The sequence below is a fragment of the Gallus gallus genome, chromosome 1, assembly GCF_016699485.2.
Source record: "Gallus gallus isolate bGalGal1 chromosome 1, bGalGal1.mat.broiler.GRCg7b, whole genome shotgun sequence".
NCBI classification, from domain to species: Eukaryota; Metazoa; Chordata; class Aves; order Galliformes; family Phasianidae; genus Gallus; species Gallus gallus.
Window position 1 is genome coordinate 86907424 of NC_052532.1, and position 17058 is coordinate 86924481.

The 17058-nt window shown below is 35.1% G+C and overlaps 1 protein-coding gene across 4 annotated transcripts in view; it reads right to left on the reverse strand.

Moving 5' to 3' along the window:
- Positions 1 to 17058, reverse strand: part of CBLB (Cbl proto-oncogene B) — a 123752-nt gene that overhangs the window by 16539 nt on the left and 90155 nt on the right. For all 4 annotated transcript variants that reach the window (XM_004938278.5, XM_416621.8, XM_040705373.2 and 1 more), the window contains exons 11-13: positions 12556 to 12741; positions 8606 to 8971; positions 5764 to 5858 (exon numbers count right to left, since the gene is read on the reverse strand). In XM_004938278.5, coding sequence (XP_004938335.1) covers positions 5764 to 5858; positions 8606 to 8971; positions 12556 to 12741 — 647 coding nt within the window. The remainder of the gene's footprint in view (positions 1 to 5763; positions 5859 to 8605; positions 8972 to 12555; positions 12742 to 17058) is intronic.

Here is a 17058-nt window from a genome sequence, read left to right on the forward strand (position 1 = left end):
TGGATATTCATGATTTCCATCTTATTCCAGCTATTACATCACTGAACTCCCAAGCAGGTTTACTATCTATTCACTGGTTAAAAAAAAAGAAAAGAAAAAAAAAAAGTCGCATCTGGAGAATACTGCTGGATATTAGTTTTATTTTATTTTACAGCTTAAGCTAAAGCTTAAGTCCTTCTAGCTGTTTTTGCGTTATAAACATAATAATGGGCAAAATTTTCATTTAGTGAGCACCATCTAGGGGAAGAGATTTTGCTAGATATTAACAAGCTCAACATATCTTTCTCTTCATTAGACATAAAAAAAACTAGCTTAAGTACCAATCAATATTATCTTCTTTTACATATATAGCCCCTTTGCTTATAGCGATTATGCCGATACATTAAAATCAATAAGAAACTCACAAGCCATTTAAAATACACAAGCTTACATTAAGGGCTTAATTTAACTTCTGTTTAATCATACATAAAAACCATAAACAGACACTTGATTCTTAAACTAGCTGAACACTAAGTGTGTATCTTCAAAAATCATTTACATACGAAATTACGTAATAACCAGTACCTTCATTCTTTTCCATACAATAGCTGAAGGACTTCAAAGGAAGATGTGGAATGCATTCTTGGCCATTTTGATTTGGCCCCTGATTTCAACTACATGCCGCATTACAAGAAACATCTACTTAATATATCATTTAGGGAAGTTTTTAACTACCATAGGAAAAATGAGACAGGAGTGGACAGAATTTCTTTTCTGATGGTTTAATTAGTTCATTTTTATCATAAAGGCAAGAACTGAAGTGACAAGTCAGGCTCATCTCATTTTTTTTCCAACACAAGCAGCATCTGACATATGCAACACACTTCACATAGAAAAATCTTATGTCTTTCACAATTTATTTTAGACGATGTTAAATAACTTCAGAACATCTGAGTACTCTATGAACAAAAATGAATAACTAACTGCTATGAGTACCAATCAGTCACTAAATAAGCAAACAAGGGAGAAAAAATAAGGAGAAAGTAGGAGGCAGACGTATTGCTTTTGTTGTACTATAGTCATAGTCTAGAGCTCTCTAGCTACTCTTAGCCTCTCAGACACTGTTTCTCAGACACTGTGTATTACTGTATCAGTAATACACTTGTGACTTCACCAACAAACTCATGGAAAATGGGAACTCAAGTTTTTTGCAAAAGCGTTCCACCTAAACAAAAGGTGAAAGAAGATTTGTGACACTGAACTGCAAACTACACATTGCAGTATTCAACCACCTTCTGTAGAGGGAGCAAAAGGTCTTCTGTAAATACAGCAGTGTTGTGCGTGTGTGAAATGCTTTTTCCATCTTTGATCTCCAAGTTGAAAAGGCAGCAGGTTTGTGTCACTGCTGTACGGGCATTTAAAGCAAGTAAAACCTAACAGGACAATGAGAAGTCTGTATTGTGCTCAGACAGTTCAAATGCTCAATAACTTCTCTCACTTCTGTGGATGTGCAACCACTCCTACTCAGCAATCCAGAATGTTCTGAAGATAGTATATATAAAACATATAAGGCTGTGAATTTTAAAAATAATCACAAATTGAACTGATGTCAATGTTGGTATGTATACCAGAGATGTCCAACACCAAACAATACAGAAGCAAGCGTGGTGGTGGTGTTTGAAGCCCCTTTCAAAGGCTACAAATGGGAAACAAAAAAAACAGACAAAAAAAATCCTCTCTGAAGGCACTATTTTAAATTGGTTATAGGAAAGATTTGGGTTGTTGAATCATTATTTACTTAGACTTAAGGTCTTTTTTTGTTGTTGTTGTTTGTTTTTTGTTTAAAGCAAATCTACAGGGTAAAAACTGAGATCCTGACCGTCACCTGAAGTAGAGCACTGTAGTAGCTAGTCTAATCAGCTTCCTGACAGACACAGTTCTTACACAGGAAAGCTGGGAGACTCATTTACTGATTTACTGAATTTAAAAAATAAGCAAATTTAGGATATTCAAGGAGTACAAAAAATAAAGTTTTCCCTTTTTTACCTAGTTCAGAGAGCCTCTGCTTCTGGTCTTATTTATTCAGTAGATACAAGAACCTAATTTATGTTATAGCAAACCTGTAACTTCATTCCACAAATATTAGTATGTTTATGCTAAAATCTATTTCCAACAATACTGCACTGCAGAGAAATTATTATAGGTTTGGAATTTTTAAAGACTTAGGTTCTACATTCTCCTGCTTCCAAGTACAGTGTAGCCTTAGACAAGCCCTTCATGCTAGTAAAGTCTCATGTTGTCCTTAAAATAAGGAAAATATTTGCAGGGCTCTATGTTATTTGATTAATATCTGAAAGGTCCTTTTGATTTGTAAAGCAATTTAAGAGTGCTAACATATAACTAATATATTCTTCATTAGACTCCTAAAATTGTCTCATACATTTTAACTTTTCATAATTCATAGTTCTAAACAAATCACATTGCTCTTCCAATTTGAAATCTATTTGCAATAGTTGACTCCAAATCTCTTTTGCATTGTTCTTTTAGAAGCATATCCGCTTTTCTCCACGATTACTTAAATTTCTTCAAGAACTAATTGTTTCATTAAATCTCTATTGTTCTACTATAAGATTAACTTTGCCCTTCTACACAAATTAGTTAGATAAGCAGGCAAATATTTTACACATTTTTGTTTCTAAACAGATGAATATGCCTCTGTAAGCTAAGATTGAAACACTCAAGCATTTGTTTATCAAACTGGTGAAGTTTTCCACAATTACACTTTTACAAAGGTCATTATTTTTATGTCTTTGGAAGGCCTGTGGACATAGGAACACAAAACTGACCAGCACAACGTATTGTAATATCCTCTAGTTTCTTTTCCTTCATCCTTAAGTGGAAATACTTTAAAATTGAAATTCAGAACTGCATTCCAATATGCAGTGACTTTGTCTTTTCTGATTTGTTGAACAGTCGCCTAGATGCCAAACTCTCTTATTATACTGAACACCAAGGGCCAAAGTAAAGCAGGGAAGACAGAGAAGTTGTTTATGTCAAGTCACTTTAAGTCCAGCTCAGCTGTAAACCAGCAGAGCTTCAGGGAATCTAACAACACACTTTTTTAAAGGTACTCCAGGGAAAAATTCCCCTTCCGTCATTCACTGGTAAATTGATTCATAGAGCTTTGATACAATGAACTTGCAGTCCTTGTATTTTACTCCAATCAAGACTGTGCTTTTGAAATGAATGTCTAATCTCTCTACCTACCATACTTTGATTTGCACTGAAGAATGCACAACTTCGATATCTTTCAGATTAAGCAAAAATCTAAAACACACTCCAACCATGCGCTAATATGTTCCAATTGCTGTAGACCGTTCTAATTCATAGGACAAGACTACAGCTATTTGAATTGTTGACTGCACAAGACAGACATCAGGCTCTTAGTATCAGCTCTTGTACAGACCTTATGCAAAGAAACAGTTGATAGTGAGCTCAAAAGCAAGTTATTAAGCTATCTCTGTTTCAACAAAATAGATGCTAAGTTATACAGACCACATGATTAAGTCAATGTTTATCAGATGCTTCTAAAAAACTACCTTTGAGTGCATATTTACCCTTAAAACCTAAGCATACATAGAAGAGTTTGCTCTTGTTCATTGGAGAGTATACAAATTTCTATTTATCACAGAGTAAGAATGCATGCAAGAATTATCTGAGAGTAGCTGTTGCACTGAAACTCACTCATTTGTCAAGCTTGCCAAGCTAAGTCCTGCATAGCATCATTTCTCAGGTATCTGGAAACCCTTGTGTCAGCAGTGCTCCTTCTAAAAGCACCACAATTTCAAGGAAGCCACGACTTCCAAGCCTTTCCATTTTCCTTTAATGGAATAACAGCTTCACATTCAAAGTCAGCTAGCGCGGATAAAAGAGATAGCAGGAGGAGAAATACCTTTCTGTGTACTTCTCCTCAACCACCTCAAGGTAACTACTTTTTCCCAACATATGTATGGAATATAAAAGGTACTTGGAATTGAATGTTTCATACATACTCAAGAAGAGAGTAAATAATACAATAGCATATAGCACTTCTGAGACCAACCTTTACTAATGTAGCAAAATTGGACTGACTCACAGGAATAAAAACACTTTTCACCTTGAAAATTCATAAGTTTGTGGGAAGAACTCTTTTATATCTTTGACCTAAAAGTTTTATTTTATTTGTTGAGAAGAAAATAGCAATTTGATCAAAATTGCTAAAAATAATCTGATATAATTACATCAATCCAATAAAAGAATAACTGTTTTCGCAAGTAGGGATTGCAGCTGAGTGGAAAATAAAAAGTAGATGCTTAGTTAATGTGAGCCCAACATTCCATGACTAATGCATGGATGATAATAACAATCTAACAAAATGAAAATAAATTAGACCTGTTTCCAGAAAAAAACAAAAAAAACCAATACTGATATTAAACTATGCAATTCAGTTAAAAAAAAGGAAGTTAATATTTGCTGTGTCACATTCAGTAAAAAAAATGTTGAAATAAGTGAGGACGTCAGAATTGTGGAATTGTGAAGCTCCAACTAAACATCATTTTGCCTCATCATTATTTAGAGTAAGGCATTTCATACCTGGTCAGTCTTCCAGTTAAACCTTAGAAGCTACAGACTTAGGAAAATAACTAGGAAAAAAACGCCTTAGAGCTGTATAAAGCAAACTAGCTCTCAAACCGAAACTCTGCAGAGATTAGAGAGGAGGGAAAAATGAGAAGCTTGCACTAGACTGATTTCAGTAGTGCAGTTAGGAAAAATATGAGTATTTTGAACCAAATATAGTTGAACATACTATGAAGGCTTAATGCAGTCAACTTAATAGGAGGAAAAAATACCTTGTGAAAACATACTGAAGCATTTCCAGTGAATGCTGTATAATGCTGTACTGTGATTCTAGGATATATTTGTAAAAAAAAAAAAAAGAAAAGAAAAGAAAAACTGCAAAAATGAGATTTTCAGATTTTCATGAAACAATAAACTTATTTTTGTTTGTTTGTTTCAACACTATAAAAAATAAAAATCTTCCCTTTTTTAGAATTCAGTAATTTGCTCTGGAATACTAAAGTATGTAGTTTGTCCATCACAGTCAATTCTTTCTCTTTCTGATTGACAGGCTGTGGAACACGCCAGAAGCTCTATGTATCGTGGAAGATGCAGTCAGTCCAAGGAGATTAATCTGAACAGAGGACCAATTAAACACAACTGATTGTACAGCATCATCTTTTAAACCACAATATTACTGGAACACAGAGTAGTTTGCAACTACTGATACTAGCATGACAAAAAGCTCTCTGTGTAGAAAGTCCAGTAAACATGTCTAGATTAGAGACAGAGTGCACGTGCACACACACACACACACAAATTATGCTCTTTACACTTAGAATTGTCCCTAGAACCTCTCATCTCCTGCAATAGATAGCTTTGATCATACTTTTTCAGTAGTAGTAAAACCAAAAATGGAATGGACAGGTTCTGCTTCCACTGCCAAACACCAGCAAGATCTGCCACAATGTATTCTTTTGCTATGAAATGTCATATGTTCGATTAACATTAGAACTGTTTCTAGTTAGTAAAAAAAAATTTACATTTCCTCTGTAAAAACACATTAAAGCATCGTGTAGCATATCATCAATATAGATTAGTTATTTCTTTTTTCTTGTTTTCCATTTAGCACCGTGCTATTATCTGACATTAATTAACCAATTTCCTTTATAGTTAAAGTTAACTTACTTTATACTCGGGATGGTGGAGGCACCTGGAAGAGGAGGTGAAAGCCGTGGAGGGACATCATATTCTTCATTTATCAGATGACCGTTTGAAAATACCTAAAAATCACACAAAAGCTACAATGAGTCTTTCCTTCTGTTTATCCGCACAGATGTTCCTCAACCAGATATTACCACACAGACTTTGAGGAGGCTACACATTAAAACTTTCCTAGGTGTTCATGCGACAGGCCTATACTCTTAAGTGATTCTTTTCATATCAATTTCAGCTCACCCCATCTGGGAGCTGTAGAACACGCTAGCTTTAAACCTTACCAAAAGAGGAAGTTTCATGTCACAGTTACTAGATGGACTACTCAGTTACAGCTGAACCACTTGGGGAAAATGAGGATTTCAAGACTGCAAACTGATGAAAGAACAGAGATGGAGTACAGATGGAAAACAACAGGAATAGCATGTTAAACACTATCTTTTAAACCTCTACGGTGCTGTACCCAGCAAAATGTAGAACTGTCTTCTGAATTCTTGGCCTTAACCAAGAGCAAAAAGATTGTATTATGATTCACAAATGAATAAGGATTGAAAATTCATGAAGTATTACCCTTGAGAATGTTCATACATCCTCAAATGGTAATTCAGAGTTGTCAGTTACTCCATTTAACCAAATGGCTTAGACCTATTAATTGACCATGACATTTCAAACAACATTTGGATAAAGAATCACAGAATCACACAGAATCACAGAATGGCCTGGGTTGGAAGGGACCTCAAGGATCATGAATCTCCAACCCCCCTGCCAGGCAGGGCCACCAACCTCCCCATTTACTAGACCAGGTTGCCCAGGGCCCCATCCAACCTGGCCTTGAACACCTCCAGGGACGGGGCATCTACAACCTCTCTGGGCAGCCCGTTCCAGCACCTCACCACTCTCCTGGTAAAGAACTTCCCCCTAACATCCAACCTAAATCTTCCCTCTTTCAACTTAAAACCATTCCCCCTTAAGAAATACCTGTATAGCTCCTCTAGGTAACAAATTACTCTTCCACGCTGACTAGTTATTCTGATTTGAGAAGTATTCATTCCATCTGCTTCAATACTCTGCCTAACCACAACTGGAATGTTAAATGGCTATTTGAATATACTAGTGAAGATATAAACCCAGTATACTTTTAAAAGCAGATGAAAATCTATAACATTTAAAACTACAGTCTAGTTCTAAGTAAGATTTTGGTCTTTTCCTCAGTTCTGATGAAAGAACATTCTTATTACAAATAACACCATGACCTTCTTAAGCACTTTTCATCACATAAATGCTTTTTACCAATAATAATTGAATTTTAAAAATCACACTTCCAAAATTATCACAATATCCTTTTGATAAAGAAATATGGTGGTCTTGGGAAAAGGAAAAAAAAGTGATGATTTCTAACTTTTGTACTGAATCACATGCACCATATAGCACTAAAAAAAAAAAAGAGGAGCAACACTGAATTATTAATCTGCTTTTTAATGAAATACTGAGCTGCTTTGATAAAGCAGCAATTAGAACAGAAATATGGATTTTTTTCTTGGGCCATCACCACTTGCTCTCTTTTCAAACCTAGGCCTCTCCAAGTACACAGTCTTGCAAGTTATTTGAAGCTGACTAATACTAGGACTACTGCTCCACTCTTTAATCTCTCAGATATCTTCAATTAACAAATGGAAACAATCCTCTTTTTTATTTTTTAAATAGAAAAAACACCATAGTTCTAGACATACTATTTAGTGCAGCCAAGGACAGGCAATCATACTTCTTATGTGACAAGCAGATGCCTCCCAGCCAAACCAAGCTGGACAACCAGTGGAAAGATTGCAAGTGACAATTCCAAACACCCTCATAGCTCAAAATGAATTATTGGACACTGCACTGGACTATTGTCCAAGAAAAATCAAAAATGTTATGGAGAAATTACAACAATGTACAACTATAGCAGCTGGAGCTCTGACTTAAATCCAAAGGAAGAAAAATCCAGCTAAAGATATTTGCATTACTGTAAACAACTGAAGAAGAAAAAGGCATTTGCCATTTATTGTGAATGAAGTTTAAAGTACTGATGATAATATCAAAACAAACAATGCAACTAAAGCTGTGCCACCGTACATTTTCAAGTCTACTGCCCATACAGTCAGTAGTACAGATACAATATACTATTCTACATTTAGCTTGGCTTTTGATGCACTCATTTCTTCTTTCTTACAGTCAAGGTAGGTTAAATCTTTTCCATTAGATTATACTGAAGATTGTCACTAATTTAATATTCCTTTGAAAATAACATTTTATAGATAATTAAGACTACTTGATCACTAGAATATTTAGCTTTTGTTAATGCACACAATATAGCTAACAACTTAAGTAAATTTGTAAATATAATATATGCATATTAAATACTTTATAGATTTAAGGGGCTACCGTGTCCTTACTTCATCTTCCACAGAGGTAACTACAGCACCCATCATCAACATAGAAATAATTTAGGCATTTTCAAAGTTGATCTGAGATGCTGCATAACTAAACTTATATTATGCACCAAGTGTACAAATCATTTGACGAAAGAATATAGCAAATCTACAATTTTCTCTCCAAGCTATTTTTAGAATGTTCCATGTTAAAACTGAATTTTAACTTAAACCCTCATGTACTGTAGCTATAGAAATTGCAGTTTGTAACAAGCCATTTATTTATGGCCTGTTCATTATTAATAACCAACAAGAAAGACTTAGAAACACCAGCACTGTAGCCAAGGAAAACCATGCTGCAGTATGATATCAAATTAAGGCTTCAAAAAATTCACCTAATTTCATACCTTGGCACCTTCCACAGGCAATTCGTGACGTCTGTGTTTTCTCATAAATCCTTGCTCAGAACTTATGCGGTTGTGCCTTCCATTTATGTTTGAAACTGCAGTCAGTCCTGGTTTGGGAGAAGTGTCACTTCCTGTTCGAGATCCTACTAACTGACTTGTCCCAAACACATCTCTGGGACACCAGCCTTCAAGGGGCATTGGCTGGTCTCTGGAAGGCACGCTTTCTGGATGATGCGAGTGTCTGCTTATCCTGTTGTCTGGTGGAATTGGAGGAGGTCGCTCTGGTGGGGGTGGCGGAGGATCACGCAAGGGCGGTGGTGGTGCTGGCAAAGGTTTGTCTTGTTTCCTCACCATACAAGGAGAAGACTAAACAAAACCAAGTAAGGAAAAAAAGTTACATATACATATGTTTATTTCATTTCTTTCATGATCAAATATGGTTTTACCATTCCTAATAGAGGTATTTTCTAGGCACCAGAAGAGAACCTGCCAGTAAGTTATAAGTTAGTTTTCCCTTTTCACTCTGCAGACTAAATGGTATCTCTTCAGAAATTATACCCTCATTTTTGCTGTTAAATGCAGAACCAAGGCAGGCAAAGGAGAAGAGAGAGACAATTGGCTACAGCAAACTTATGTAACTGATATTTTTCTAGCATCCTTTCTTCTGGTTTCCATAATGCTTACTTTGAATCACTTACTTAGCTGTTGAAAAGAATTCTGAGGAATGATATGAAAAGTAGACCATTTGGATGCAGGAAAAGTAAAGAACAAACAAAAAACACATTCAAAAGCAAATTATTTATGCCATGGAATAAATAAATTAAAAAAAACAACAATGATTATGGCACAAGTGGGAAGAGAAAATAAATGTTTTGGTCTTGCTAATATAAGAAGGTATGACTCCATTATTAACATGGCAACCATTGTTAGAGTGTCCAATTTTTTAGAGTGGCAGTTCAATTTTTTCAGGTAGCATTCTTACTACGTATTTATGTTTGCAATTAGATCTGCTGCAAACAACTTTTGCCAGCATATTTCCTTTTTCAGAACTGAAATGTGTCACAAATAGTAAAACTTTTTTCAAAATTATGTGCAAAATACTAAAAAAAGAAAACCAAATTTTCAGAAAGAAAACATATGTAAAATTGTATAGTTTCTAAAAGCATAAATCTGATAAAAACAAAAGAATCTCAGTAGGAGAGAATTACTAGAAACATTATACAATATTGTGCTTGAGCCAGATCTTCCTAGGTTATCAGGAAATATTTTTCACATACAAGCAGTTACAGTAATAAGTATAGGGAAGATTATTTCTCACTGAATGTGTAATTTTCCTGGACTGGCAAGTCTGCATAACATTACCAGTTCAAGAGAGCGAGGCCACAAAAGTTTCAAAGGAAGAAAAGTATTTGGTTTCACTTCATAGGTTAGGCCACCAGTATTTTTAGTGCAACTCTTCAAGATGTTATTTAAGTTAAAAAAAAAAAAAAAAAGTTATTCTACCTGCAGGTCAATTCATATAAATAGGATGCAATATTATTATATTAAATAAAAAAGTATTTAATCAAGATGCTAGTTAAGAAAAACATTAATTCTCACTATCAAGGAAGGAGAAAATGGAGTCCAATTTTTTTTGTTGTTGTTTCCCACTGAAGAAAAGGTAGAGCTTTTGACTGTAATACAACAACTTTTGTAGAACAACTTGTCTTTACTTTCAAGCATGAATTGCAATTGCTTGTTGTTTCCCATCTTGTTTCCCTTGTACCTCCCCAAATACTTTTATGAAAAATATATATGGGAAAGCAGAAGCATTTTCAAAATATTTTAAGAGAAAGTGGTATTAGTGATGTTTCTGATTCCATTCTTTTTTTTTTTAAAGCCATGAATTTTGTACAGATAGTCTATCAAAATATATTTTAATAGATATGCCAAACATTCAGTATATATTCTCAGTGTGTTACAACTTCCCTTGTATAACATAAAAACCTGATTAAAGAAGTTTGATAAAGAAACTATTCAAACTTCTATTCTTCCATCTGAATTACAAACCATCAGAACTTTAAAAAGTTGATTTTCAAGCTGGAAGCTTAAACCCAGGAGTACCAAAAAGGTATTTCATAACGGATAACTATAAGTACATGAGTTTCAATTCATATTTAAAACTTGAATTTGAATTCACTAAGATCAAAATTTGAATTGATATTCCTCTCTCTATACAGCAATTAAAATAAAATGAGCAGCTCATAACAGGGAGCAACAAACATAGCTGTTTTGCTTCATACTTACTCAGAAATTCTTTAACTCTTTAGTACCATTAGGTTCAAAAAACACAGTATACAATTCATTAACTTTAGATATCCTTCTTTTCAAATCAGAAAGATATGGATATAATAGGTGGTCTGTTCAATGGACACGAAACTTCTTGCAAGACCGTACCCAGAGAGTGGTGGTCAATGGCTCAATGAACAGATGGAGATCAATGACAAGCTATGTGGTGTGGTCAACACACCCAAGGGGCAACATTCCATCCAGAGAGACCTAGACAGGCTTGAACAGTGGGAACAGTGAGCCCAGGAGAACCTCATGAGGTTCAACAAACACATCCAAATGCAAAGCCTTGCACCTGGGTCATGGCAATCCCCATTATCAGTACAAGCTGGAGGATGTATGAATGAAGCACAGCCCTGCCAAAAAGGACTGCTAGATGACAAGCTAAAGGTAAGAAAGCAGTGTGTCCTTGCAGTCAGAAAGCCAGTGTATCCTGGGCTGCATCCAAAGTAGCGTGGCCAGCAGGTTGAGAGGGGTGATCCTGCCCCTCTGCCCTACACTGATGTGGCCTCACCTGGAATACTGCCTCCAGATGTATAGCCCTCAGTACAGGAGAGACATGGATCTATTGGAATATGTCCAGTAGAGGGCCACAAAAATGGTCAAAGGGATGGAACATCTCTGCCACAAGGACAGGCTAAGAGAGCTGGGGTTGTTCAGCCTGCAGAAGAGAAGGTTCTGGGCAGATCTGAGAGTATTTCAGTATCTAAAGGGGGGCTATAAGAGAGAAGACAACAGACTCTTAAGCAGGGTCTGTTGTGACAGGACAAGGGAAATGGCTTCAAAGCAAAGCAGGGGAGATTTAGACTGTATATAAGAAAAAGTATTTTACAATAAATAGTAGTGAAGCACTGGAACAAGTTGCCCAGAGAGGTGGTGGAGGCCCCTATCCCTGCAGACATTCAAAGTTGGACTGGACTGGATTCTGAGCAACCTGATCTAGCTGTAGACGTCGTTGATCACTGCAGGGGAGTGAACTAGATGAACTTTAAAGATCTCTTCCAACTCAAAAGATTCTATGATTATTATTTCCCCTGAAACTTGAGTCATAATATATTCCACTTATAGTTTTGAAAGCAGGCTATCTGCACATATTTTTTCTTGTCAAAGTACTGTGCAAGTGAGCACAAATAACCATCAGAGAACAACATGTAATTTTAATGAGATAATGGCCTTTAAATCTACTTTCAGGAAATTTTCACTTCTATTTGGATTCACAAATCAGGGTTTATTACAGAATTGATCTGTTAAAAGTGTTGTTAAATTGATGTCTATAAAATTCTGAGCATAACTAAGTATAATATAACCACAAGATTAACAGGTCAGATTTGACCAATGCACGTAGCTGTAATCATCTGACTGTATAATATATTGTGCAAAGAGACAAGTATATACAAAGTCAACTGAAAGAAACAAGAATCTCTAGGTGACTTCATCAATGTTGATCTAATTGGGAGCTTTTCTAAGCAACAAGGAATTAAGTCTTTTTGAACAAACTCCTGAAAAAGATAACACACACACAGAATTTCTTAATAGTCAATATTCCAAAACAAGCAAGCAAGCTCACACTGAAAACAACCAAATAAATCTACTGAATCTTCATAAGGGTTAATGAGAGTTACCTTTGGTGATCCAGTTGGGCTGGCACAAGGAGACCGTGCCACTCCCTTCTGAATAAGATCCAGACGAGGAGGTACAGGTGGAAGACTAAGATGTGGGATTTGCAGGGGGTCTGGAAGTGGTTTTCTTCTTTGTGAAAGAGGGGAAGATCCTGGAGAAGTTACCGGTGAATTCTGCCTCTCATTGCACTTCAAGACAGAAAAAAAAATTACTAGAATTTACCTGATGATCAAGTACATAACTTTCATTTTCTAAGAAAAACATTTTATACTTGCCAGGTATTTATTGATAGTCATTTATCATAATGGACACCTCACAACTCTTAATTCATGTATAGTATAGGTATTCAGATGCTGATTACTGGAAAAAAGTTTAAAAGTTCATGTATCTCAAGGCCAGGTTAATTTGTGATAAAAATAGAATATATTCCAGTCATTTGTTTAAAAAACAAGCAATCGTTGCCATCAAGAAATAACAAAAGTAAAAAGTGATTCTGCAGTAGTACTTGTACTCTTGATAACCTTTTCATTAATAAGTATTCCATCTCATAATTCTCTATGCAACTTTCAAAGCTGGATGCCCATAATACTGTCTGTTAACAGTAACCCATCGTTACCTCATACCTTCACAAAAAAAATGGAACGCGTGCCTTCTGAAAACTTACTAAGCAAAATCATCAAGTCAGTAGAAAAAGAATTTATTTCCTTCCTCATTAATTTGCTGATAAATATCGCCCACAAGTGACAAATCATGATATTTTTTTTCTTGGACTTGTCCTTTCAAATTCATAGGCACAGTGGAAGTTGAGGAACATTCTTTTAAAATATCATTTTTAATTATTTAAAAATAAGAAAATATGCTATACTACAACCAGAATCAAAGATTTCACTCCTCAGTCTATGTTCCACCTAATTCTGCAACTAGTTTTCCCACTAACTGGACAAATTCCAACACGCAGTTTAATTTACTGCATAAATCAGTTCAAGGCACACCTGTGAACCTACTGTAATTGTATCAAAGTACACTAAGTAAATCTGGATGTTCATGCCATACTGTGTTTTTTATGGCAGTAGTTAGAGTAGCTTCAAGACATTCACAGGAGTCATCAGACTCAGGTCACTCATGCATTGAGGCATCCTGGTATTCTCACTATGTATCTTGCCTATAGAGACTGTCTTCTTACATAAAGCACATAAAATTGCTCATGCAAATGCATCTGGTAAATCACTTTGATCAAAACTTTCCCCTCCGTTCATTAGATTTCTAGCATCAACACAGTACATCCTACAATTACAACAGGGATAAGGACTATGAAGTTCTTCAATAAAGTGAAGTCAGTATTATCTTTCTTTATGTATACCGACTGTATTAAAGAGTCTGAAAACTTCATTAATTCAAAAGTAGATCTAGGCAAGAGGATATAGTATTTTAACTCCTAACTCTATACTTTGTGTTTTACATCTTAGTGTAATATTCTATACAATTGGGATCTGCTACCAGATTTCCATCAGAAATAAAAGCCACCACAGCATTACTGGTTAACAAGACAAGACAAGAAATTGAGAGGGACGAGCAAGAAGGTGTTGAAAAGCTAGAAGTTTCAATTCCCTTGCCAGAATGACTTCTGATGACGCTTATGATTGTACCATTTGGTCTATAAGCATAAGGTCAATATTCAATATATTTCAACTTCAAGAGACTGAGCAATATAAAATTCACACTCAGTGTCTGCCAGAAGCTTCCCAACTTCTCTTTTCAGTGAGGAAATACTCAGAATGTTCATACAAAATGGCTTGAATTTTAATTCTAACCTTTGACTTAATTTTAACCTTTTTCTTTAATTGGTGAATGATCTCAACTGTAAGGACATGAGGATAAATACATGAAAGACAGGTGAGGTGCTTACCCTCTCATCACTGTGAAAAGGGAACTAGATGAATAACTATGCTAGATACTTATCTTGCAAGCATGCCTGAACAACCAGAATTATAAATTGACTATAAAGTGAATGTCAGTTCATTTGCCTTAACAGAAAGCAACCATCAGTTGAATATTCTAACAAACACTGTGTCATTGAATAGTATTAGTTTTCAAAGTTCAGTTACATCTCCACCAAGCATTCCTAAAAGCCAAAAGCCATATAATATAATATATTCAATCCTTTGGCTTCAGCATTAGAGAGAAGATTAATTTATTTCTCAAATTGTTTGAAATAAATCTAAATAAGTAGGTCTCATACCTCTGAAAAGATACAATTATTAAACATAAATGGAAGTGTTGTAATAAGTCTCTACATTTATGGTAGCACAAAAATGGAACCAATGATGGCCAAAGGGCTAATAACTTATGAGGCATGTGAAGAAAAAAGAAAATTACTAATAAAACTTAATAGTTACTCCACCCTATAAGGAAGCTTAACCCATTTAACTGTTTGGTGCTGAAGTACGAGAGAGTACATTGCTGCGAGAAACTAAAAACTATGATTCTTTATTTAAATCTACAAATTAAAAAAAATATCCCACAGCAACAAACATTTTCTTCAGCATTCACTGTCAGATTTCCTTCACATTCTTTTTTTTTTTTTTTTTTTTTTTTAAGTACATTTCTCCTTATATCCAAGCTGCCTAGTTGCATAATTGTTTGATTTTTCAAATAAGATGGCTGCATTTCTTGTGGATGTCAGGGTATCAATGTATGTATTTAACAACTACTATTTTTGGCACAGAATACAACCTCTTAAAAAAAACCTGAAACATCCCCTATGGACTAAATTGATACTAAATTAATACTTGAATTGTTTTCTGCTCATCATCTACTGGAGATTTCCATGTATTTTCTGTTTAGTGAAAAATAAAGGAGCAACAAGAGCAGCACAATAGGAAAAAGGAAAAACAAGCGAGCAACTAAGATACAAACTAATTCAAATGAACTGGCCATGACAGAAGACAGACCATCAGCTTACAAAGGGGCTCTGCTGCAACACAGACCTGTGCAATAAAGATGTAATTAAGGAAAAGAACGCAGACTCCTTTCTAAGGACTTGGATTTCATCTAGTTGGCACAACTGCTGCCAAGGGACGAGCAGCTGTGACTTATTTTTGCAACTGGACTGCAGTGTGGACTACAGTTGCATTATTTAATCAGATGTATGTATTACTAGGAAATAGTGGTATCACTTTCCCCCCAGTAGTTGTGAATTTAAGCCTTCTCCTTACATTGATTACTATAGTGTTAGAAATTTCTTAGAGACGAGACAATTAGCAGAAGTTTTGGCACCACTCTGTCTTTGGTTCATAAAGAATTATCTGAAGATAATTTTGAAATTAAAAAAAATTAAGCTGCTTGATGAGGCCGATGAACAGACTAATTGCAGTGCATTTCTTTAAAACCTTTGATACAGTTGATCTGCTGCTGCCTCATACACAGCATCTACAAAAATTATTCATTTGTTTTAAAGTGGATATATTCACTCACTTCATTAAATAATGGATTATTCTTTTCCTTAAAACACTTTCAAGTCTGAGGTCCCTCAGGGATTTAATGCAGTTATCACTTACTATTTACAAGTATACTTCAGAGATGGAAAGATAAACTGCAAAATTGGTATTTTTATGGCATTCAACTTATATCTACAATTCACAGAGGTACAGGAGATGATAAAAAACAGTTTTACATATTAACGACAATTCCAAAAACTTTTCAGTAGAAGTCTCAAAGGCAACAAGAATTAGTAGTAATGACTTAGAAACATCTTAACAATGCTGCTCCCATGAGGCTTTCAAGACAATAAGGACTGATTTGAAAATTCCAGCAACACATCTTGAAGCACTACATTTTCAGAAAGCTTATGTCACTGGAACTTCCACTGATTATCAGGTTTAAGTTCCCAACTCATTATGAGCCAGATATGACAACAAGATGATTTTTCTCAGTCATACTATCACATGGTCAAGCCAGGTGATTTGAGACAAAATGAACCCACTTGATTTTCAAAGGTTGGCATCTTTATTACAATCCTTGCAATAAAATACGAATTGACCAATATGTTCATTAGGATTACAAAGTAACTACACTATCAAGTTGCCTGCAAATGATTATCCCTGTCCTTTCATCACCATTGTTTCTACAACCCAAATGACTCCATAACGCAGCCAATATGCAGTGCCATGTTTATATTAACAGCTTTAACATGAAACAAAAGGAAAATTCAAAAAGAGGGTAAAATCCTACAAAATATTGCAGTTTCTCCTACTAGACTCTGAGGAAGCATTATTTAACAACAAAAATGAATAATGCTTAAGACTTATACAAGGCTGAAGAAGGCATTATTAACCAAAAAATGTGCATAAATAACAATATATTCTACGTATGGTGATATACTTAAAAGGATAACTCTACAACAACTGGTAACAGTTTTTAGAAGGCAACAGCAGCTGAAAAACACCAGGTGACATGGTATTTCAATGTTTCCAAGTAATGATTTAAACTGGCTAAAAAAGAGTGAA